The 26,137-nt window shown below is 34.8% G+C and overlaps 2 protein-coding genes across 3 annotated transcripts in view; both read right to left on the minus strand.

The window, feature by feature from the left end:
• Positions 1-238: 238 nt before the first annotated feature.
• LOC129244990 (23 kDa integral membrane protein-like) lies at positions 239-13,703 on the minus strand. 2 transcript variants are annotated; one of them, XM_054882929.1, is made up of 6 exons: positions 13,652-13,703; positions 13,268-13,442; positions 13,033-13,206; positions 10,415-10,570; positions 10,169-10,354; positions 239-497 (listed from the first exon to the last, which is right to left on the minus strand). In XM_054882929.1, the coding sequence occupies exons 2-6, from the start codon at positions 13,325-13,327 to the stop codon at positions 417-419; spliced, it is 657 nt and encodes a 218-aa protein (XP_054738904.1). In that variant the 5' UTR covers positions 13,328-13,442; positions 13,652-13,703; the 3' UTR covers positions 239-416. The 2 variants fall into 2 exon arrangements, with proteins under 2 accessions (XP_054738904.1, XP_054738903.1); XM_054882928.1 differs by lacking the exon at positions 13,652-13,703 and having other exon boundaries at positions 13,268-13,624.
• Positions 13,704-23,492: 9,789 nt separating this feature from the next.
• LOC129245921 (protein late bloomer) overlaps positions 23,493-26,137 on the minus strand; it is a 30,053-nt gene continuing 27,408 nt past the window's right edge. The window contains exons 2-4 of the mRNA XM_054884365.1: positions 24,301-24,459; positions 23,870-24,208; positions 23,493-23,791 (exon numbers count right to left, since the gene is read on the minus strand). Coding sequence (XP_054740340.1) covers positions 23,720-23,791; positions 23,870-24,208; positions 24,301-24,459 — 570 coding nt within the window. The 3' untranslated portion in view covers positions 23,493-23,719. The remainder of the gene's footprint in view (positions 23,792-23,869; positions 24,209-24,300; positions 24,460-26,137) is intronic.

The raw sequence follows: 26,137 nt of genomic DNA on the forward strand, positions 1-26,137 counted from the left end.
ATAATAAATACTAACTTGCATGTTTACTCTTGTACGAATTGTTTTCAAACAGGTAAAACAGGTTCTTGTTTACATAAATATATTTATTTATCCTACATTTTCTTTAATTTTTATTTTTTGATCTAACATTGTACATTGACATACATTAAATTTCGTGTACATTTGTATAAAATAAATATTTAGGTAAATATAAAAAGCACTCCACAAAATAATTTATAATATTATATATGCTGCTACGTGTTGTATTGTTTTTTGTTTTGGTTTTTGTAAAGTAGACTGCTTCAGGCATTTATTCGATTATTTACTTATAAATATTATTACTTTGCACTGTTTATATTGTATTAAATAAATAACTTAAAAAAACTATAATATTTTATTTTTCACAGTTTTACTGTCCATTTTTCTGCGTCGCGCTTCTAGTGATCCACAAATTGGTCTCTTCTTCGCTTGTTTCGTATGGTAATGCCCAACAAACCAGAAAAGAACAAGGCAAGTACCTGTAGAATATAAATGTGATAGAAATTACAACAACATTTTTGAAAATGCATGAATTCACTGTAACTATAAAATAGTTTATATAAAAAATTATTTCCTATTATTATTATTTATTATAATTTCTCAAAGAAATACATTACACTGTGCGACAGTGATTTTATACTTTTATGGAGACCTAGTACAACTTGTAGCTATAGAAAAACTAAAAAAAATGGTATAGGAGAAATTTCCAATACACCCCCAAAATCTCGTTTTATGGCCATAAAACCGTTTTTCAGTAGGTTGATGTGAAGAATCACTCCTAACTTCGCCAATTTCCATCCGATATCGAATTTGTTTTTTTAGTTCGAAAGAACAAAAACAAGCCTTTTTGACAGTGTGTTGACAATTTTTCTGAAATGACAACTGACGAGACTGTAGGCGGAAGTATGTGGAATTTTTTTATTTTTTCTCTATTTTTTCAACTTTGACGTAATTTTTACGGTATTATCCGATATTGAGGATTTTTTTTAGTACACTACTGTTATAGTAAATTTAATTTTGCGTCGAATGAGCTATATTTGACTGTAATTGAATTAAAATTAATAGAGTTGTATGGGTTTTAAGATTTTATTTTTTTTTTTTACTAATTTGGTATGTAGGTATAACTTACGCTCTTTCGAACTAAAAAAACAAATTCGAAATCGGATGGAAATTGGCGAAGTTAGGAGTGATTCTTCACATCAACCTACTGAAAAACGGTTTTATGGCCATAAAACGAGATTTTGGGGGTGTATTGGAAATTTCTCCTATACCATTTTTTTAGTTTTTCTATAGCCACAAGTTGTGCTAAGTCTCCATAAAAGTATATTTAATTTTTTTTTTTTGTTACACAGTTTTAGCGCAAATGATATAAATCTGTCAACTACGATATTTTTCTAATTTTATCAACATTTTCTTTAACATCCAAAATGCTTGAATGGAATCGACGCAAGCTAAATTCCACATAATCAGCTTTTACAGTATCGGCACCATAATCACTATTCACAATTTCAGCGGCTTGCAGAGGCTTGCATTTTCGCCATTATCAAAGAATAACTGTAAAATGTACCTAATTTTCTCTTTTTTGGCATGCGTTGTTAACACCCTGTAACTCGCAATTGAATGGAAGAAATAAAAACCCGCAAAAGCATTTTTTAGTGTGAAATGTCACCTCGACAACGAGCATAAACTTTAAATTGTTTGTACTTCGTATCGATCACTACATCCATCTACCAAGAAAATATTGGATTTCTTTTATCCCAAATAAATATCTTTTATTTTATATTTCGATTACAATTGTTAAAATATTTATTCTCATATATCTATTGTACATGAAACTGTTAAATAATAAAATAATCGGAAAAATTCAGATTCCAAAGAACGACAACTCCTTCACCCAACTCTTCCTCGAATGCTTCTTCTTACTTCTCCTCTTCAGCCTTGCCACTTGTCTTTGACACCAGGCTTGCCATTTGTCGTTGACAGCTCGGCCTTTCCTGATTGATCGTATCTCCGGACGATTCTCTGCGGTCGTTGTCATCGATGTGATTTCGGTCGATATCAGGACCTGACTTCTCATCATCGAGATCATCGTCGACTAAACCTTGAATACACCACGGTTTCATGTTTTCATTTGTAAATACACCTGCGTAAGGTTTTCGCCGAGTTGTAGTATCTGGCAGATCTTCTACTACGTAGCGGTCATGGGGTAAAACTTTAGTTACCATATACGGTCCTTTGAACGACGGATCAAGCTTGTGTGAGGTACCAGTGGGTTGGGGTACATAATCAACCACTACCAAGTCTCCTTCGTTGTATTGTCTGGGTGTCTGATGTTTTGAATCAAACCGCTGCTTCCATTTGGCCCTTTCGGCATCGATTCGTTCGGCCACTGCTTTCATTCGGAAGTCTTCGTGTTGATATGTGTCCTCATCGCGTTCGTCTTGTACTGCTTGAATTAACCGATTGGTGGTAACATCTCGAAGTTTGTAGGTAAAAACTATACTATTCGGACTCTGCTTTGTCGTCGTATTATTTTGGGAGTTTAAGCACCATTGAAGCTGGGGTAGCGCTTGGTCCCAATCTTTGTCGGATTTCGTACTGCATTTAAGTGATGCCAAAATGGTCTTATTAATACGCTCTGCTTGACCGTTGGCACGAGGCGTGCGCACTGCTACTTTCGTGTGACGTATGTCGTATCGTTCGACGAAGTTCTGAAACTCTTTGGATGTAAAGGCTGTGCCTCTGTCCGAAACCATTTGCGTTGGACATCCGTATATCGTCATATAATCACGTAGTGCCGCTAACACCGGAGTTGTCTTCGTATTCCGCAATGCTCGTATAACTACATATTTAGTGAAAGCACAGACAATGACAAGAATATAGCAATTACCGTGTTTGCTTCGTACGAATGGCCCCAAATGATCTATGTGCACACAACGAAATGGTATTGGTACCACCTTGCTTACATGTAGCTGCGCTTCTTTCTTCCCTCCTGTTACTTTATTGATGCAGCATTCTGGACACGATGCAATATAAGATTTTACGTATTGTCGCATACGAGCGAACCAAAAGTCTTTAGATAACCGTTCACAGGTCTTGTCCAACCCGAAGTGACCTGCTTCATCGTGGCACGCTCTTGTCAAACGCCACTTCACGCCTTTTGGGACTACTAGTAGCTTATTCCCGTTGACCTTGCGATATAACCGTTGACCTTGCAAAGTTTAATCATCTTTCAGTTGACGTTCATTAAATGTTTTTTTCCCGTTGAGAACCTCGATGATCTCTTTAAGTGTCTCATCTTGTATCTGCATTGCCGATACCCAATCGTTGTCGATATTAACTACTCGATAGACTGACTCTGCGACCGTTATCGGTTCCGTTGGTGGAAATGTCGGACTTCTACTTAAGCCATCAGCCAATGTATTCTTTGCACCCGCACGATGGATACATTTAAAATCAAACTCCTGTAGTTTGAGCCACCACCTAGCCACTCGCGGTAACAATGGTGTCGTTGCTTTTGTTACTGCTATAGCATTGCAGTCAGTGATTACGTTAAATTTTTGTCCGATTAAATACAACCTATATCGTTGCAATGTTTCAACTATTGCCAGAACCTCTAACTCATGGCTGGCATAGTTGCGTTCTGCTTCATTACATTGCCTACTAAAATAAAACACAGGCCTCCAATCAGTGTCGTTGTCGTTTTGCAATAGCACCCCGGACAATCCTATGGAACTTGCATCCGTGTGCACCTCATGGGTTTTCGTTGCGCCGTAGATTACTAGTACTGGCTTTGTAATTATCATTGCTTTTAGCTTTTCAAAGGCATCGTTCTGATCTTTGTTCCACACAAACTCTACGTTTTTTTTCAGCAACATCGTTAACGGACGAGCCAGTATACAATATTATTTAACAAATTTTCTGAAATAACCCGTTACTCCTAAAAATTGTCGTACCTCTTTGGTCGAAGTCGGTTTTGGATATTCCTCGATAACCTTTGTTTTATTTTTACCTGGACGTATTCCATCGCTATTTATATCGTGACCCAAAAACTGAACCTGCTGAGCCATAAACGTACACTTGGATGGTCTAAGTGTTAAACCTGTAGCTTTGATAGCTTCCAGAAACTCTTTAAGGACCATGATGCCTTCGTCGACGGTTTTCGTGGCTATGATAACCTCATCAACATAGCTTACCACCTTATCACGATGTTTCAATGACTTAATTAAGTTAACAACTATTTCCTGGAAAACCATTGGAGCATTTACCAGACCGAAAGGCATAACATTATGCTCAAATAAACCCTCGTGAGTTAAAAATGCTGTATATTTTTTTGAATCTTCGTTCATCGGTACTTGGTAATAACCGGAGGTCATGTCTAATGTGGAAAAATATTTGTTCCCTGAAAGGCGCGAGAGTTGTTCTTCCACTATTGGCATTACGTAATTCTTCTTAACTGTGACCTCGTTAAGCGCGCGGTAATCAACGCACATTCGATTTTCGCCATTAGATTTTTTACCAAAAGTACTGAAGCTGCGTGAGGTGAACTACTTGGACTTATAATTTCGTTGTCCAACAGCTCCGCCAAAATTCTCGACAACTCAGGACGTTGTGAAAAAGGGACTTGATATTTCTTACCAAGTATAGGACCTGATTTGGTTACCTCTATCGTCATTTGTGCGCTTTTGCATCTGCCAATTCGGCTTATATCTTCGGCAAAAGAATTTTGCTTATCAACTAAAAGGTTACGTACCTTGCTCTTATCTTCTTCCGATAAATCGCTGGATATATTAAAATTATTTATTTTTATTTCGTCTAAATGTAGTACGCCTTTGTCTACAACCATGTGATACCCATTGTTTTGTAAGACGTCGCGACCCAATAAAATGTCGTAGGGCAGCAGGCTATCCGCGACAATGTACAATATTATTTCTCGCTGAACGTTATCAACATTTGCAACAACATTGACTTGTCTCGTCACTTGCACTTTAGACCCGCCGAATCTTGTGAAACATTTATTTGTTCCCAGTATCTGCATGCCATCTGCTGCTGATTCGCGAATTAAAGAGCATACGCTTCCGGTATCAATAAAAGCTTCGAACTCCTTTCCATTTAACTCAACCACTTTCATGACTGGCGGTGCTTCATCGCTTTCATTGTGGTTCCCAATCTCTACAACTGTTGGTTTCTTGTTGCAGTTCTTGGCTTCGTGCCCTATCTTAGTACATACAGTACAACGTACCTTCTTTTGCGGTTGCGGACACTTGATTGCAATATGACCGTACTCATTACAATTAAAGCACTTCACTTGCGTTTGCTTCGCATTAGATTTCGTTTCAGATTTCAATATTTGCTGGGTTGGAGTAGTAGATGTCGTTGATATACTACTGGTAATCGTTAAGTTCTTGAGTGCAAGTAACAATTGGCTACATGAACCAAAACTCATTGCTGCCAGTGCCTTTGTTAATGCACCATCGTTGAGACCACTAATTATATGTGTATTGATGGAAACATCATCCACCAAACCTTGTCGACCTATGGTTAGCATAGAATAATAATATTCCACATAGTCTTCGCCGTTTTTTCGTTTGCGCCTCATAAGCATTTTATGTGCCTCAGCTGCATTATGTGTTGATGGAAAATCGATTTTGAATGCGTTAACAAATTGTGACCAGGACTGAAACACCGGTTGTGCATCCAGCCAACGTTTAGCCATGCCTTTCATTTGGTGCTGAACTGCGATCAACATCATTTCTTCTTTCCAACCGTGGCATTTCTGCAATTGCTCAGCTCGGATTAAAAACTGCGTTGGTGATGTTGAGCTTTTGAGTGGATCAAATTCAGGCATTACACCGATCATGTCTTGAATCGTCACTTTTGGATACGACACTCTACGTAAATCATCAGCTGACTCCCAGGTTGACTCGTTTGAAACTGGATCAACATCGTCATTAACGTTGGATGTTTGTTGATTTGCGTTATTGTTTAGCACCTGTGGCGAACTACCATTCAGTGTACCAATTGCTGACGTCAACCCTGCCATTGCTTCTCTCAAGCTGTTGAGTTGCATTCTTAAATCATTTGTTGATTCCACACCCTCATCTTCGAGCTCCGATGGATCTATTTCATCCACGCCTAAGGCTTCTTGAAGCCTTGATATCTTGCTTGTCTTCAAACCTGTCGTTGGCAAACCATTAGCCCGTAGCAGTGTATTCAACTGAATCACCTTTAGCGTATTTAGTTTGATCATTGTGTCTGTAAAATAAAATATTTCATTCGTAGAAAGCAGTATTCTTTAATAATTTTATTTCACCCTCTTTGTATTTTGCTAGCTTTATTCGTTCACTAAAATCGCATTCGTTCTCTCTGATCTTATTTGTTTGCCTTCAGCTGTATTTGCTTTTGATATATTTTCGTTGCTATTCGTTTTATTGTCTTTTTGTTTTCAAATTCGTACGTTGGTTCTTTCAACAGCGACGATGAGTTGAAGTTGATTCGCTTCGTACCTTCGCAGTCGAAATTGTATAAGCAGCGAAGTCAGCGCCTCTGTTTGTACGCGCCGTCAACTGCTCTGTCGTTAAGTGTTGATCGTTGTGACTGAACTTCAGCGTATAAGTTCCAGAAATTGTTAATATTTAGCGTATTTGCAATTCGTTGCAAATATTCGTATATATACCAATGTATATTTCGTCTTCGGACGTTGACAATACGTTGTGGCCTCGTACCGCAGTGCTAATACTTGACTGCGTCGTTGAGACTTTCCGTTGAAAAGCTGATGCCGTTTAGCAAAACTTGCAATTTGCGCTGCTTTCCACGTTGAAAGTTCTCGAAGTACTTGTATGTCTGTACAATGTTGCACGACGTCGGCGTTTTTCCTTTTTAGGCGTTTGGATAAACTTATTCCACTTCTGACTTGTTAAAATATTTATTCTCATATATCTATTGTACATGAAACTGTTAAATAATAAAATAATCGGAAAAATTCAGATTCCAAAGAACGACAACTCCTTCACCCAACTCTTCCTCGAATGCTTCTTCTTACTTCTCCTCTTCAGCCTTGCCACTTGTCTTTGACACCAGGCTTGCCATTTGTCGTTGACACAATCGACCAACAGAAATTAGCATCCATAGAACCATTCTGTTCATTCAATTCTTGACATTTGCTTTAAGTAGGAATTTTTCCCTTCCATTTCATTAAAGTTAATGAAATAATGAGGCGTAACAGGTGTTACAGCTTCAAAAGCACTGATTTTCAAGTCGAAGACTAACTTAGTGGTGCAAGGCAGAAAATTTTCTAAGACTCAGAATTGAAAGATGAATAAAGTCGGATAAAACCATTACAGGAGACCGGCATTGAATGTAATAAATGCGTTGGAGCCTAAAAGGAATGAAAATATTCACAGTATCCAGAAAGACATGACAAAGTTATGTTCCAAATTGCAAAAGAGATGAGGAAATCATGAGAAACAATAAAATGGGTGGTTTTATTTACCTGCCGTGTCCTGTAACATCTACAACTGCAATTGACTATTATTTGTATTGGTCGATGCTCTGGTAGATGAGTATTTTCAGTCTCAAAGAATTGGATTGATTCGTGGACCGCCTAAAAACACCAAGACTTCTTCCGTTTATTGAAATATAGAGAGTCACAAAGGAAAGGGTATTTAGAAAGGATTTCTCCTATATATGTAATCTTCAGAAAAGAAAGAATACATACATACATATGAGAGAGATTTTCAGGGACAATTTCGATTTTTTTATATGCAATAAGTACTGCACACCGTACACCAGTGTGAATGGATTGAGCGGTACTTGACCAACAGATTCTCCCACTAGAATCGATTAACTATTGGACAAAGGGCATACCATATTTCCCTGATCCTAAACCTTCATCTACATCAGCGTATCTCAGACTGAATTCATAGCAATTAAAGAAGTCGGTCCTTGGCTCATATCTATCTCGATTCTTTTATGCCAAATACTTTTTTAATAAGGATACCAGTCCCGTGTTTATTCGTGTTACTTGTGTTATGGAAATAGGCAGTATAAGGCGAAGGAGGATAGGGATTAATGGAAACTGCAAGGTGAGTTTCTTGTAAAGCTACAATATCGGGTTTAAAATCTGAGAGAAGTAGAAGAAGCTCATGGTAATTGTTAAAAAAGCCGTTTATATTCCATATTGCAAGAAAGTTAACATAGTGATTGGTAAAAAATGAAATTATTAAGAGAATTATTTATAACTGGAAATTTACTATTTTGAGCATCATTCATCAGAAGAATTTCCCATATTAGATAATTGAGTAAGAGAAAGAACTCTACTCATGAGAAGCATTCTCTTCTTTATGTTGTTGATTAGCTAAGTTGTAGCTTGTACAGAGAGATGTTTGATCGTTGGAGACTTTTGGATTTGGAGAGTTATTTAATTTAGTATTCTGTGATTCAATGTAGTTGTTGGCTTGGTTTACTATTGTTCTAGAAGTAGAGGTACTTTGTGCAAGATGAGCACGCGAGGTTTCTGCTAATGAAAACGCAGTACTTTGAGAGTTCGTTTGTTTGTTATTCGATGATTGTAAGTGGTTCATTTCTTTATTTAATGTTGTTTTTGGTGTAGAGGTATTTTGGGTAGTAGTGGCATTTGGAGTTTCTGTTAATGAAAGGACAGCGGCGTAAGATGTTGAAGAATTAAGTGGGGGTTAAGTAATTTGTGTACGATAGATATTTCTAGCCTCCATCATGGAGCATTTATTTTTTGTTTTTATAGCTAAGATATTTTTAGCTTGTTTAAATTTTTTGCATTAATTGGAGGGGGAAGGATGTTGTTCCGAACAGTTTGCACACATAATACGAGTGCAATCGTCTGGTTGATGGGGAGGTAGTGCACACCCAACACATATTGGTTAATTCTTGCACCATTTTGTGATGTGACCAAGCAGTTGACACAGTTTGCACCGCATGGGATTAGAAATGTACTCCCTAACTTTTACAAAATGCCATGACATATCAATTTTGGTAGGTAATTTGTAAGATTCAAAAGATAGTAGGATAACACCACTGGTAGTTAGTTTTCCATTGAACATTTTATTGAATTTATAAATAGAAGTAACATTTCTTAACATTCACAGTTTCTTCATCAGACACTCTATTCAGATAAGGGGCATAGATTGTCCCCTTGGTGTTGTTGAGTGAAGAATGAAATGAAAATGTGACACGACACATTCCTTGTAATTGCGTGGTAGAGAAAAATGTTTGAGCTGTTTTCTTGTCCTTTACCAGTAGCAGAAGGTTGGCATACCTGAGTTCGGAGATCGATATAACCTCTTTACTGATAAGTTGAATTGCCTTATGGACGGCAAAACATGAATAGTCTGAAATTTTTTTATTTTCATCACTGCAGGATAAGACCAGAAACTTAGGATCTATCACAGTAACACTTGGTAATTCAGGGAAAAGATTAAGTGATGAACCATTACTTAATTTCTTTTTCTTGCGTGGGGTATCGCTTGCGAGTAAAGCAAAGCGATTCTCCCGGTTATCAGTTGCCCTGGGGGGCATTATCGCAATTAGGAAAAGAGAAAACTAACCAAATCGAAATAAAACTGAGATTTATATTTTCATAGAAATAAATAACGCAATGCTTTTAGCTAATCAAAGAAGAGAAAAATATAACGGAACAACCCGCTCTGAATAACACAACGATAGCGCACCTAAGAAGACCAAACTCCTTGAATGCTAGACACTGACTGTCTGAAAATCCAATTTAAAGAATATATAAATATGTAAATAGCTAAGAACTCCTTTGTCAGTTGGATCCCAATGGGTTAAATAACCTAACCTTAGGCTAACGGACGATTTTATACTTCGAGAAATCTGATTAATTTTCACACAAAAACATCAGTAATTGTAGAGCACTTAATAATAATTGATATTTAATGCTTACGGAAAAAAAATTTAATTTAATTTAAAGGTTGCATATTTTACTGGAACTTTAAATTTCATATTGGCATAAAAACTTCGTAACTCCTATTATTTAACAATTTGTTTTTAATTTTCACCTTCTTTTTTACTCTTTTACTCTGAGTAATCTTAGATAATTATGATTGTAAATGAGTGCTTAAGTGGCATATGTAGATAGGCAGTAGAAGGTACTCACTTCAAAACCAAATAACGTCAGTTTAATGGCCAATCCAGTGCTACCACTTTTACGCGCCATCTCCTGTAGAACCTTCAAGCAACTTTCGGTGTAAAGATCATTTTCAGCGCCAGAAAAATTGAAATAGCAATTTTTGGGTACACGTTGGGGATAGTCCTGAGGACCCAGTCTACCACAGCACTCGTACTAGAAATACATGAAATGTCAAAAACTAAAGTGATAGTAACAAGCTATCACACCGCTAACCTGTTGCTCAATTTGGGCGATTTCTGCCGCATTTATGGTGGCATTGCTCCAAAGCGTATCGAAGTGATTGGTGGTATTTTGGACATAGTCGGTAACGCCAGCCACAGCAACCAAATATATTTGGAATATAAGTAATATCAGCATACAACTTACATACTGAAAAGAAGGGAACAAATAAATATGAATAGAAAGAGGGAAATGTTAAAAAATATTATACATATGAACATATCGGGGGGTTTTAAGAGCTTGAGAACTTAAAATGACAATGCGTAATAGAAATATTAATGGAATGAATTTTTTTTTAAATTATTATATAATATGGTATATAGTTTCATGGCATTTATTTTTTGAATATGACATCCGGCATATGTACGCCGCAGTTACAAGTTACATGGTCCATTTGATCAGCCCAAGAAATCGATTGTTAAGCGCACTGTATGGTAAATTTCGCCGCCTTGTTGGGACCATGTCGTCGTTGTTTATTAGCTGATTAATTTTTGGAAACAAAAATTCAGTCAGCATGGCTTTATAGCGTTCGCCATTCACCCCAGCTCTTTCCTCATTTTGGATTTTTAAATAAATTACTTGGTGATAGATAAGTTTAGAGTCACAATCAATAATTTTTTAAGCTGTAAACATGAGGATAGTCAAAAAAACGAAAATGCTGATGAAGCTATTGCTTAAATTTGTTGTATGACCAAAAAGATTAAGCACTTATTTGTAAGTTCTATTTGATATTTACCCTTACCACCCACATTTTAAAAAGTACCACTGAATTCCAATGGGCAAAATGTGGGTTAACGTAAATTTCGTAGAGAATCTTTACAGATCATTAATTTTAATTTCCCTTCACAAATATCCAAAAATTATACCCTCCAACTTTTTATTTAAAAAAAAAATTAAACTTTTTTATAAATGCCCTGAAAACTTTGCAAAGTGAAAAAATGTTAAAACCTAAAAAACAAGTATTTTTATGTTTTTTTTTAGCGTAGGAAATTTTTAGTAACAAAATGGTAATTACTATGCGTTTTTAAATGTTTTTTCTATTTTTTATTTTTTAAACAAATTATTGCAACAATAACTTTAACTTCTTTAATGACTTATCCAAATTTTTTTTTCGGAATCCTTCTAAAGCATAAATAAAGCATTGAGTATATTTTTTGATGTTGGTTAAGGGGTATTCTATGTAGTGTAAAGGCATGAATTTGAGGTGTTTTTGCAGGTGCTATAAATAAAAAACGAAAAATATTTTGACCATCCACTTTTTAACCGGACATTTATCAGTCATTTAGTAATACATAAAAAACAAAAAATGTCAAAAAATTAAAAACTGCGCGCTTAAAAAATGGCGCGCTAAACTTGTCATAATTGCAAGCTTTCTAATGATCTGAAACAAAAAAAAAAAAGAAAAAGGTTATTAATTTCGATGAATGCCACTATCGTACTAACTAAGAAAAAGTGAAAATTTTTTTTTGCTAAATTACGGCTGTCTGAAAAAAAGTACATTTTTTCGTACTTTTTGAACATTTTTGAATTTTTTAAAAATAGTAAAAAAATTGTATTTGATGCAAATACTAGTTTTCCAATAGAGGTATATGTGACCTGGTCTATGAAAAGGTACCTTACGTGTTAAAAAATTATTTTTCACTTTTTTGTTGATTCGGATAGTGTGTGAAAGGCTCTTTAAAATGGTGAAAACCAGAAAGTCATAATTTGTTTAAAAGTTTGTTAAAAGTAAAAAAAAGAAAAGTACAAATACGAAAAAGACTGATTTTTTTAGAAGTTTAAACTTTAACTGCTGTTTTCTCGAAAACTTGTTTTCGCACGTAAGGTACCTTTTCGTAGACCAGGTCACATATATTGAGAAGACTCACACCAAATTTCAAGTGAATCGGTTCAGTAGAACTTGAGATATAATGTCAAACGTTTTGAGAAATGCCATGGCAACAAAATGGCTATAACTCTTGAAACAATAGGAACTTAAAAAAACGCTACTAGTGACATATTCATAAATGTCTAAACTTTGAAAACATGAAACCAATTTCTATTTTTTCAAAATTCTACATATAGAAATTAATTAATATTTTGAAATTATGCCGATTTTTGGACTCCGCGACCGACTTTACTTAGTAATTGAATGGTCCGGTTATTCGGTAAAAAAAATCACGTAATTGCAATTAGAAATGTTTCATTCTGTAAGTATACTATGTGTATATGTATGTGTAGGTGTATACTAATATAAGTTGCTCCCTTAGGACTTTAATTTCTTTGCTAAAGCTATTATTCTTTTCTTAATAAACCAGGGTGCAATCCCATTCAAATAGATGGCAATCTTATTGCTTTATTTTCGGACATAACCAATATGAAGGAAAATTAAAAAAGAAAATATTACATGATCAAAAAATTTATTAAAATAATCTCAAAATATTTTATTAATAATAAACACGCAATAGAAAAATTTAAATATCTGTAATTTGTATGCTAATCAATTGCCTCATTTTTAACTAATAACTAATTAAGCTCTTAGATTAAAAGCAATATAAAATGAAAAACAAAAAAAATGTGTACTCTTAATTCATTTTGAACCACATTTCATGTCAATTTGCATATTTACTTACACTCCAAGTGAGACCCAACGATTCGCGACACAATCCGAAACAGCCCAGAAATGAGGTGAGCACCACAAATGATCCAATGAATATTTGTATAACAATCGAAATGTGTTGCATAGTTCCAGGCGTTGAAGTATTTAACTCGTAAACAGAAAGCGCAATCAGTCCAATACCAAGCAGCTGTGTTATCAAAATAAAAAAATGTAAATAAACAAACACTTTAAAAGTTACTCATACGCACCGGCAGCACTGTGTTGACAACGGCCAAAACGGCTCTTAATATGGAAATCTTTAGTGCCATTATTGATTAAAAATAATAATTTTGTTCTTTTTTACATCCACTAATTTTGTATTTTTCGTTGGGTTTCCGTTGGCACTCTACGCTTGTGCGCCACGTTAATTTTATGTTTGTCTAACTAAAATCAATATACTATATTATGCGTGCTTTTGTAAGTACATATGGTACATTTCCACTTATCTGCGTGCATATTTAATTGTACAGCAGTTCATTTCGAAAGTTTTCTAAAGTTGCATTAAAATTTCATGGCTCGTTTTAAAACAAAAAAGTATTCACATTAAGGAATGACACCTTTCGCCCTTTAATTTTCCCACTTATATTATTTACATTTATTTTATTTATATTATTACGAATTGTAACTATTTTCTTCATTCAAAAGCACTTCCTGCACTTACTGCTGTTGGCATACAACTAAACTGTTATTTCGCCAACACGTCGCTCAACTGCTCCAATACTGACTGCATGGCCAAGCCTCTAGCAGGCAGCAGACAGTTGAAATGCAAAAACCAACTAACTACGCATTTCTGTGCCATATTACCACTTTAACAGTTTTTGACCCACATACCCACTCACCGAGCCTAGCCCTTATTTTTACTACTAACTCAGCTTTCAATGCAATAATCAACGACCAAGTTGTTGTTATTATTGCCACTATTTTTTTTTTGTTTCCTTTTGGTTTTTATAGCCTTTTATCAATATATGTATGTGTATATCCGTGCGTGATAAATATTTTTGCGTTTTACTCTGTTCAATGATGTCATAGTTAAAGCTTTCCATTATTTGGTGTACGTGATGTTGTTTTTATTTTTTAGTGAGCTTTTTTGCTTTGCTAAAATCTCATTTTCATTTGAAAGTATTTTCTGGGCTCATTTTGGCTTAAAATTAAATGGTATTTTTGCGTTTCATTGAGAATTTAAAAAATTTACGAGTAATACTACAGATAATATTTTGAATGAGATATATAAAAAACAAATAGTTTTAAATGTTCGTCATTAAATTTGTTCTGAAAGGACGAAGTGCTTAAGAGGAGTGTATTTCTGCCATGAAAAAACTCCTCATAAAAAACATTTGCCCTTTGGAATCGCACAGTGCGGATCTTTTTACACATTTTGTTTAAAAATGGCTACAGGATCGAATTATTGACCGATTTTAATAATATATTTCTTAAAATGCTCGTAAATGATTTTAGAAGAGATTATCTAGAGCTGAATTTCAGTCAAATATTCTGTGTTTGCCCTTCAACTTACCTTCAATTTCACCCCAAAAGGAACCTGATAACAAATTCGGACTCAACAACTCCAAAAAGATATATATCAATCTTTTTTTTAATTATCTGGTGAATATTTTGTGTTTTACCTTCAATCGACCTTTAATTTAACCACGAAAAGACGAACTGATAACAAATTCGGACTCATCAACTGCGGAAGCATATGAATCAATTTTTTTTTAATTATCCGGTGAATATTCTGTGTTTGACTTTGAATTGACCTTTAATTTGACCCCGAAAGGACAAACTGATAACGAATTCGGACTCAGAAACTCCGAAAACATATAAAACAATGTCATGTTCTTTAATACCGATTTTGTATGATCATAATATGCATGCCCATTTTTAAGTGAATACGAATTGATCCTGAATTTCAATTGCCCTCTCGTCTGCATTTAAGGCATTCGTGAACACTAAAACAATATTAACAATCATCCTTATAAACTTGAAGAGAAAAAATGAATGCATCTTATAAGTAAAACAGGTTGCTTTGATTGAAACTAAATTTTCTAAAAAAAGATTTATTTTATTATTAATATAAAAATTCCTTAGCTCACTAATTCTTAGACATGAACTTTGTCTCAAATATGTAAAATTTTAGTTCACATAGTCAAAACTCGAGAAACTTATATAGTTTTAACGCATAGTCCCCTTTTGAAAGAAATTTTCACAATACTTATAGTACATCAAATTACTTCACATTGCTGTTGCAAATTCAAACTGGAAACTGCTAAACACCTGCGCTATAAGTAGAAAAATGTGACCCGAATAGAACATGAGTCGCACTAAGAGTCTACTTAAATTAAGAAGGAAAATTTTAAAAAGTAGTAGGTGTCCTAACAGGAAGAAATGCCAGTAGATTAGAGACACCATCCAATGACTATTGTAGAAGCTTTCAGGATATAGAAAAGGATGAGACAGTCGAGCACCTTTTATGCGAGTGCATGGCTCTGTCTGTGTAGAAGCCGGTTGAGATTGTTGGGTCTCGCTTTTCAGATCAACATTGCGGATATTGCGAATCTGAAACTAGCTAGAATAGTCAGCTTTATAAAGGTCACATAATATAAGAAGACCATGTACGAACAGGATAATTCCAGTGGTGTCACAAGGTGCTTCCAATTGGCTTAGGTGCGTCGAAGGACAGCCGCTGCACTTAACCAAACCTATAGCACATCAGTTAAGATCTACCTTTCCACCATGAAGGAATATTTTTTTTTATGAAAACCCTTTCGTCTTATATCCTTATATATATTTATAAGTGGCGCTTACACCCCATTTTGGGTGTTTCACCGTGCTCTTTTCTCCAATTTGTGGTGCCCGTGTTGATGTCTTTCTACAAATAGAGGAATGTACAGTTTTATGTTGCCTACGAATAGCAGATAGTTTTTTTATGAGGAGTTTTCTCTTGATAGAAATACACTCAGATTTTTGTCAGTGCCAGTCGAGGGCTGACCGATATAGAACTTTTTCTTTCATTCTTTCATTTGGTGTTTCATGCCCGAATGGTAGTCACGCACCAACGAATTCGATTACGATGGCCTTCTTATATACATATTTTCATAACTAAAGAGAAATACAAAATTATTAAAAATAAAAAAAAATAAATAATTGGCGCGTACACTTCTGTTAGGTGTTTGGCCGAGCTCCGCCTCCTATTTGTGGTGTGCGTCTTGGTGTTGTTCCACAAATGGAGGGACCTACAGTTTCAAGCCGATTCCGAACGGCAGATATTTTTATGAGGAGCTTTTTCATGGCAAAAATACACTCGGAGGTTTGTCATTGCCTGCCGAGGGGCGACCGCTATTAGAAAAATGTTTTTATTAATTTTGCTTTCACCGAGATTCGAACCAACGACCTCTCTGTGAATTCCGAATGGTAATGACGCACCAACCCATTCGGCTACGGCGGCCGCCTACAAAATTATTAAGGCCGCACAAATCAGATTTGATTATTTTTTTTATTTTAACTATTTCTTTTTAATAAATATAGAATAATAATATATAATTTAAATTAAAAATATAAAAATATTCTATAACAAAAACTATATTAATCCCAGTTTCAAACTTTGCTCGTGGTTTAAAAATATTTGCCAAATTTCATCTTCAAAATTTGAAATTTTTAACTAGAATAAAAAAGTTTGAATGCAGTTTTATTGTCCATTTAAATGTTAAATAATGAAGTATAATACAATGATTTTTATATAATTTTTTTCCTTGACGGCGTTTCACATTTTCTCCATATACAAAAAGTGTCCTGGATTCGTTATAGGGAGAAAATGTGCAAAACCGACGAGGAAAAAAATTATCAAAAATCAACGAGCAATTTTTAGCAATTTCAAACTTGCACTTTATCATAAAAACACTCAATGGGCTGTAAAACTGCCTACCTAAAAATTTCAAAAAGTTCTCAATAAAAAGTTTGAAATTTTTTGGTAAATTGGACGAATGTTTAAAAAATTTGCATAAAATTTGCAACTTGGATATTTGTAGCTTTAAGTAGGAACGGAAAATATTTTAAACTATTTACTTATTTATTTATTTACATGTAAACTAATTATAAATAATTAATTCACAAAGGACAAAATAGCACTGGCTACTAAGTCGTGCGGCTCATATATATTTTTGTAGAAATTGAAACAAAAAAAAGAATGAATCTAATTTGGAAGAAAATTATTGTTAAATCGTATCTACATATACGAGGTGTGTTCAAAAAGTATCGCCAATTTTATGTTTTTTCAAAAATTATTTATTTATTCAGTAATATATATTTTGTCCCCTTCAAAGTATTCCCCACTTGTGCCAACGTTTTTTCCAATCTTCGAAGCACTTCAAAAAATAATTTTTTTATCTTGTTCAGCTCCTTCTTCGATGCCGTCTTTATCTCGTCAATCGTAGCGTAGCGTCATCTTTTCATGGGCTTCTTCAGTTTCGGGAACGAGAAAAAGTCACAGGAGGCCAGAACTGGGGAATACGGTTTGTTTTTGGCCAAAAAGTCGCACAAGCAACGATGTGTGAGCAAGGGCGTTATCGTGATGCAAGAGCCAATTCTTGTTCTTCCACAACTTAACATAACTTGCAGGTAATATTCCTTATTGACCGTTTTACCCTGTGCCAAGAACTAATGATACACAACGCCCCTGCAACCGAAGAAAACGGTAAGCAAAACTTTTACATTCGACCGAACTTGGCGCGCTTTTTTCGGTCTTCGTTCGTGCGGCAGCTTCCATTGAGATGATTGAGCACGTCATAACCATAAACATACGATTCGTCACCAGTTATGACCCTGTAGAGCAAATTTGGGTCGTCGCGAACAGAGTCCAACATCTCATTAGTTATGTTCATGCAATGCTGCTTTTGTTCGAAATTGAGCAGTTTTGGTAAGAATTTTGCGGCGACCCGTCTCATGCCCAAATCATTGAAAAAAATCGAATGGCAAGAGCCAATCGATATGACTAGATCCTCAGCAACTTCTCTAACAGTGATTCGACGATTGGCCAATACCATTTTCTTTACTTCATCAATTTTTTCGTCTGTTGTTGAAGTGCTCGGGCGTCCGGCATGCCGCCACGCTTTTCGTCGTTCACAATTTCTCGGCCTTCTGAGAACATTTTGTATCAGCGATAAACGTTGTTTTGGTCCAAAGTAGCTTCTCCGTATGACACAGTCAACATTCGGAATGCATCCGCGCAGTTAATTTCGTTTTTCACACACAAATTTGATACAGGTTCTTTGATCCATATTTTGGAATAGGTAACTAAACATTCAAAATGGCCGAACTTGTCGGCATGAGTGAGCGACATGAGTACCAATACATCGTCACAAAAAAATCGAAATTCGGATATAACCTGCAAAAAATTCAAAATTCGCGATGCTTTTTGAGCACACCTCGTATATGAGAACTTTGTCGCTAACTTTATTTTACTTGTCCCTTTAGTCAACTTATACATATGTAAAAGAATTAATAATTAATTTCATTTAAATGTGTTTAAAATATTTCAAATTTGATAATGTTGTATATTCGTGTAACATATATTCATGTATACAATTTATGGTATCGGAGACGTAAGGTTTACATAAAAAACAGGTGGCAACACATTCAAAACTTTTTAAAATGAATTTGTGAAATGATCTTGAATGAATGGATGAAGGTCTACGCTGCGACCTTTTATAGTTTAAATATTTATAGTATCGAAAACATGAGGCTTACATAAAAAATAGGCAGCTCATTCAAAACTTATTAAAATACAATTTTGTGAGACGATGGATGGATATCTGAGCTTCAGTATTTGGATTTTTATTTAGGGCACTAATATTTTAACGAAATTTTCTTCTCCACAAAGTCTCCCCAAAAAGCTATTTTAACTCTAAACTCTCTTCAGAAATGAAGAAGTATTTTTTATTCACATCGGAATATTTAAATCACTCAATGAAGCTTTTACCTTAGCTTTAAGCTTTGTCAGAACCAAGAGATTACATATTAAACAAAAATGCATATTTTGGTTATATGACCTAGAAACCACAGCTAAACAAAATCTTTTACTTAATTGAAAACCAAAAGAATTTTAAAAATTAGTTTAGATGCGCATTTACGTAGCACAGTGTATACAGTAGTGTATGTAGAAAAATTCAAGAACAATTATATAAAACAAATTATGAATATCTAAATAAATGCTTCCGGCTCAGAATTATTCTGATTTTCCTTGTTACAAATATCATGAAATTTCAAAAATAATCTGATATAGAATAAGTCTCATGCCAGTTCACTGTCGCAAATGCACGCCTGCAGCTCTTTGCAGTTTTTATTTCATAAATAAAAATTTTATCTCTATTAAAGAGCTCCAAATTGCCATCAGCCACGCTAGCTGGTACACTTCACCCGCCACATCGAATAAAATCGCACAAAAGCAATGAAATGCAATGAAATGCCTAATTATAACTACAAAAATTTATTCGAATTTGATTCAATTTAGACGATTCGCCAACTGCCTGACTAGCCGTTGCTCATCACTTGATTAGCGACGTTATGCCGCCTGCAAATTATATGGGCCATTCATAAAGATGTGCACACATAAACACTCGTACATTTACACAACAAAGCATACAAAGCAAAAGTTCAAGGCGAGCATGCGTCATCACTAGGCAGCAAATGCATTATTTAATCAACAAGTAGCTGTGCGTCTGTCTTCAACACTCACAGCCTTACACACACACATCGATGCAAGTACATACTCTCTGCATACATACTTACATAAGCGTATACGTAGTGTACTTTTGCTCCTGGCATATGGTGCAGAAAAAATTAGTTTACTCGCGTAAGTGCAAATTATTCAAGCAACCACACAAACTCATGTGTAGCTATATAACTATATATATATATATATATATATGTATTTATATTCAGAACAAGTAGCCATATATATATACATGCATATATATTGTTGTCTAAACAAATCATTATTTGTTTGTGTTATGCCCTCAGCCTCTAAGAGTGGTGTCTGCGCTACGCTCTAGTTGTTCAGCAGTGATTACTTTCGCTGGCAGGCGGGCCTCTCGTTCTCAGATTGTTTGATTGCAGGCGGCAGCAACAAGTAGTACACACCAATTGCTGGTGTCAGAAAATTCTCGCTTAATTCTAATGGAGCTTTGGAGAAAAGTTTTCCGTTTTTTCTTTCATGATTTTAAATGAATATTGTTGCAAAGGCATATTAATATGTACATTAATTTGAATTTTACATACATTTTTTTAACTCTTCAATTTTCAAAACAAATTAAGTTGAAAAAAATGGTTTTTGAGTTAAATTCCTTGTATATGTAAATTTGACGACAAAAAGTAAGTAAATAACAAATTTCAAAATTTTGTTTAAGGTCATATGGGTTCATAAATCATACATTTATGCGGAATTTTATATATACATATTTCCATAACTTTCCAATTCTCTCTAACTTGAAAGAAATTGTTTTTTTAGATTAAACTGCCTTTACATACATACATATTTGATGGAAGAAAGTAAATAAATAAGCAATTTTAAAAATCTTTAAAAATAATTTGTTTGAGAAAATGTTGTTAAAAATGGCTTTATTGCGTAACATTTTAGCTCGTTCTCCTACAAAAACCATATGAACCCAGGTTTCAAACTTTGTGCAAATAAAAAATACAAATATTCAGCAGATTTGCAATAAAAAGTTCAAACTTCTTAATCAGCATTTTTTTATAAAAAATTTCAGTATGTGGGCTACAGCCCATTAAATTTTAATATAATATAATGCAAGTATCAAGGAGCTCAAAAATTGCATTGATGTTTCAACATCTTTTTGCTGACGGACGGTTGTTGGGTGTTTTCTTCCTTATAAGAAAAATGTGGAGCATTCGTAATGGCGAGAAAATGCACAAGACCGCCGGAATTAAAAATTGTACGTCAAACTGTACGCCATGTCAATTTGTTCTGAAATCAAATATTCTACTCGTCCAATAATAAATTAGGGCGCGAAAATATTTTTTTGGCACGCGCTAATTTATGATTGCTGCTTTTTGTGGCATTGTTGATTGATTTGTTTGCTTGTTTATATACACTTTGGCTATTCAAATATTTGAAAACACCTTAAAATACCTGAAATGTTGAATGTGTATTTTCCACCAAGAAAAATTTGCTTAAGAAGCATACGAGAATTTTTTGTGTAAATATTCGAAATTAAAACGTTAGAGATTTGTTTGGAAAAAAAAACACGTGGGCGTATACGCAACATTTCTGAGCTCATATTTTATGCAGTTTATTGTGGTTATTAATATAATGTGACTTTTTTGTTTAAGAAAATAAAAGGCATTTATGTTACGAACACACTAAACATACTCTTCTATATTTATGCAATCAGAAATAATGCAAAGTACAATAAATAAAATAAATAATTTTTTACAGATTCGTGCTAAAGTTATTAAATAATATATAAAGTATTTTCCAATAAAGGCGGATAATTATTGAATATAATAAAACAAGCTCTCTGTGTAGTATTGACAAGCTTCGTTTTTATTTGAACATCCTTAAAATATCGCCTGGGTCTCACACTGTGGCAGGTATGCAAAATGTTAAATTTTAAATGAATTTGCTGCATAGTCGGATGCATTTCAGGTAGGTACAGCTGTGGTTATGTTTACTTTGAGGGCATTGGTTGACTATGTCTTATTAGTACAAGGCTGTGACTTAAGGAAATGCCTTAGGCGGAAGTTTAAAGCGGTCAAATCACCCGACCTTTATGACCACTTCAAGTAATCTCCGTGAGAGGTAATCATACTCTCAACTCGTTCATGCAGAATTTCGATTGCGGCGTTTGCTGTGTGGCACGTTATGCAATTTTGCTGGCAACAATCGATCTGTAAGTTTACCAAAGAGCTAACCAATGATGACGCGCTAACCCAAAATCCGTACAAGTTAGTAAATTTCATTTGAGTTGAATTCGTTCCTTATATGGCAATTTACTTTCTTTGTTTATTAACATAGCCATGCGCCCGAAAATGCACCTCGCCGCTAAAGGTGATTCCTCAACAAAAATAAACATTGTTTTTTGAATACTCCGAAGTCAGTGCACAGACATAGTTTTATTTGATTTTGAACCAGACAAACCCGATGGTTCAATTGAATCTTGTTTGGGTGTAGGCCTAGTATCGGTACAAAATTCACGAAGCTCAAGCCTGAGACTTTCTGCAGGCCGAGGAATTAACTGCCTTGAGCTCACAGACAGACGCGTTGCCGTAATGTAGCATCAACGTGTGCAACTTTTTTACTAACGAACACTCATCCGAGTATTTGCTGATCAATCGCAATCCAAGCAAGCCCTCGCCGCTTAAGAATCATAAATTTATCACTATATTAAATGAACCAAGGTAGAGTTGGGCCAGTGAACTTCTCCTGTTGGCTCCAACCCAAAAAAAGACACGGTGAGTCTGAGGTCAACAAATTCATAGCGATTGCTTTTTGGAAAGAGCTCGAAAAAACTAAAAAAAGTTAATCGGGCCATATTTAAATATATATGCAGAGCAGTTGAATTTATTTGAAGCCGAGTAGAAGCAAAAGCCACCGCATTTCGAGAGAAATAAATTTCTTTCAGCAAAACAATGCACTCGGCATAATTCCTCAGTCAAATTGGCGAAATCGATTAGATGGAGTTCATACAGCATGTGAGTGCTCTCCGGATTTAATACCGTTAAACATTTTCCTATTTTCAAGTGCAAAGAAATGACTCATCGCTAAATGATTTGGTTCGAACGAAGAATCTATGGCATATTTCTTGAGAGCCTGGAACAGTGTTTATTTAGAAAGCATACAAATATGGAAGAATTGCATATAGAATTTCTTATTTGAATGTTCGATTAATTTTTGATCCACCTTGGTAGTACTTAATTCGGCGTGAGTTATGCATCTTTCCTATAAGTTACCTTAATTTTATATTTTCCATTTCGTGCCCATTGCATTTCTGAGAAAATCCCCTCGGTAAGGCTTTAAAATTAAATCAAATTCTATTTATAGTTAATATAGCACATGAAATATCTCATTATGCTCTTAAAGCTCCATTAGCTAGAGCGTAATCTGAACTAAATCACTGTGAATTGTACGATATTCCGCTTTCAAGAGAGTTGTTAAGCTCCTCATACCTCAATAGTGGTTTTACGTAAGTTTTGGTTAGTTAAATTTCTAGGTATATTTGTATTTTATTCGTTTCATAGGTCAGTAGGAAGCTTTAACTGGAAGCATTAACTTACAAATAATAAAAATAAAAAAATACGTGACAACCCTAATACCCAACAAGTTGGTAACGAGGATGTGGCAACAAAATGGAAGCGCTAGTTGGATTCTGGAAGAATCACCACTTTCACCAACCAACCAACCCTAATACCCAAAGAAAAATAATATTTCGAACTCTTAAACAATCACTTTGTCTTTAATCGATTGCACTCCGGTGACTTTAGTGAATATTGAATACAATAAATATACAACAAATAAATTACAATAATTGCACAAATGAAAAGGCATTTCTATGAATACATCAAGCAAAATACGAGTATTATCCCCGCAACATCCTTCACTATTCGAGGCGTTAGACATAAATTTGTACTGTTCCACAGCGATCGCTACTCCTCTAGAACTGCATGCGTCGTTGTTTATTGCGGAAATTAATGACCAAAAATACGGCCAGCAAAAAGCCAAGTACCTGAAAACACACAAAAACACAAAAGTAAGCAAATAGTAACCATTAATGTGAGTATTTCTTGCACAGCTGTCTGCGTACCTCAAGTGCGGCAATCACCCACGAAGCAGTGGCGATGGTCGTCGTCTCACTGTCATAGTAACGCTGCAATTTGGCGCTGCAACCTTCCGTATACATTTTATTGGCATCTGCGTCATTTTGATCGGTGTAGCAGCTGAGTGGTATTTGCCGATTCAACAATATATAATCCTGTGAACTATCTTTGCCGCAGCATTCATATTTCGATTGCAAAGCATCCATTTTGTCGTGGTCCCAAGCATCTTCGACTCTACCAATGCCACTTTTTGTTTGACGGTCATTCAGAATAATAATAGTTACGGCAATTTGTAGAATAGCTAGCAGTAGCAAGAAAACAGCGCACTGGATGAGGAATGAAAAGTTTTTCTCTTTAATTCATTTTTATTTCAAAGTGTGCATGGTTGAAGTGATAGGCATTTATTTTTTACACTTACTGTCACAGTGAGGCAAATGGATTCGCGCAGCGCTGCCACACAACCGATAATAGCAAATAGTACCACCAATCCGAAGATTATAAAGGCTGGTGTATCCCAATCATCTGGCACGGCTCCAGAATTGACCGCAATCAGTACGATGGCGGCGATACCAAAAAGCTGGAAGAAAACGAAAAATTAAAAAAAAATTGGACAAGCTTTTATTGGTAGACAAATTATGTAAACATTTTGTTTTTTTTTTTTTAGTTTTATTTTATTTTTTTAGTTTATTTATTTATTTCTGTATTATATTTTGAATGCTTTTAAAATAAACTATTCTAAAATCTAATTTTTACAAACTTTCTTAAATACCAGTCTCTTCCTTTAAGTGGGATTTTTCAAAAAATCAATTTTTTTTTTGATATTTCAAAAGTTTAGGCTTTTAAAAATATACTGCCAAATTTTTGGAAGGATATTCCCAGTATTTTGGATTCTACAGTCGTTTTAGAAGGTAGAGTCAGATTCGTCAAGCGGCCACTCTCAAAACTTTAAACTCAATTATCTCAAAACTACTTTTTTCGGCCTGGTGTTGTCAAAAAAAAAAAAAACACTATTCAAGTGAATCGTCTGAAATTTTATTATGTTGTGCACAACATCAATGGCTATCGCCCGTACTAGAATCATATTATTATTTAAATTATTTCGTTTTTTTTTTTTATTAAAAAACTGAAAAAAATTCGATTTTCACAGTATCAAAATGAAAACCGTGCCATTTTGTCAAATTTTTATTTTTTTTTATTTTTATTCTAGCACGGGACATAGATACCTACAATCATTTTGATTAATATTTTTTTTGGTTTTTGTGTGTAAGATAAATAGAAGAGCCAAAATGGACAACACCGTCCAGGTCCAATTTTTCGGGAGCGTCAACTTCAGCGCCATTTTTATATATAGGTATATATATAATTTGCGCGTACACCCTTTTTGGGTGTTTGGCCGAGCTTCTCCTCCTATTTGTGGCGTGCGCCTTGATGTTGTTCCACAAATGGTGGGACCTACAGTTTCAAGCCGACTCCGAACGGCAGATATTTTTGTGAGGAGCTTTTTCATGGCAGAAATACACTCGGAGGTTTGCCATTGCCTGCCAAGGGGCGACCGCTATTAGAAAAATGTTTTTCTTAATTTTGGTGTTTTCACCGAGATTCGAACCGACGTTCTGTCTGTGAATTCCGAATGGTAGTCACGCATCAACCCATTCGGCTACGGCGGCCGCCCAGCACCATTTTTAAAATTATTAAAATTAAAAAAAAAAAAATGTTTCATTTTTTGTTTGTGAAAAAAGTTAAATAAAAAGCCTAAAAGATTTAAATATCGTTTTTCATTTCGAGCTCTAGACCGGGACCCCTTAAATATCAGGAAAAGACATCTTATAAAAAAATCTCAAATAAAGAGTGTACCCTAGGGACTAATCAGAGAATACATAGATTTGTGCACAGTGTTTTGTATTTTGAAGAAAATATTTGCTCCAAGGTTTCTTTCGACATAAGTTACACAAACTTAGAATGAAATTTTAGTCCATTGAAAAATGTAATTTATGAGAAAGTAAAAACATGCGTAGGCAGCACTACTATTGTGTTGGGGAATAAGTCCTTAGCGTTTTAATATTTCCTTTTAAGTATTCAGCAGGGTAAGCATTTATTCGATTGAACTCTTTCTGCTCTACAAAATTGTGATAATGGCATTTTTGAGTTATTTAATTTTTTATTAGTTTTGAGTAGCTCACTTTTGAAGGAGAACGGTCACCAAACCAGTTGTGAATCGGTGGAAAAAATGAACTGCCTTTATGATGACGATTCCC

This window comes from Anastrepha obliqua, chromosome 4, assembly GCF_027943255.1.
Source record: "Anastrepha obliqua isolate idAnaObli1 chromosome 4, idAnaObli1_1.0, whole genome shotgun sequence".
In the NCBI taxonomy this organism is placed as follows: Eukaryota; Metazoa; Arthropoda; class Insecta; order Diptera; family Tephritidae; genus Anastrepha; species Anastrepha obliqua.

Bases quoted from the DNA above. Each gene is read 5' to 3' on its own strand.
- LOC129244990 (XM_054882929.1), bottom strand. From the start codon at position 13,327: ATGGCACTAAAGATTTCCATATTAAGAGCCGTTTTGGCCGTTGTCAAC. The intron at 13,207-13,267 runs GTGCGTATGAGT...TTGATAACACAG, and splicing joins TTGTCAACACAGTGCTGCCG to CTGCTTGGTATTGGACTGAT. The intron at 10,355-10,414 runs GTTAGCGGTGTG...ATGTATTTCTAG, and splicing joins TCGCCCAAATTGAGCAACAG to TACGAGTGCTGTGGTAGACT.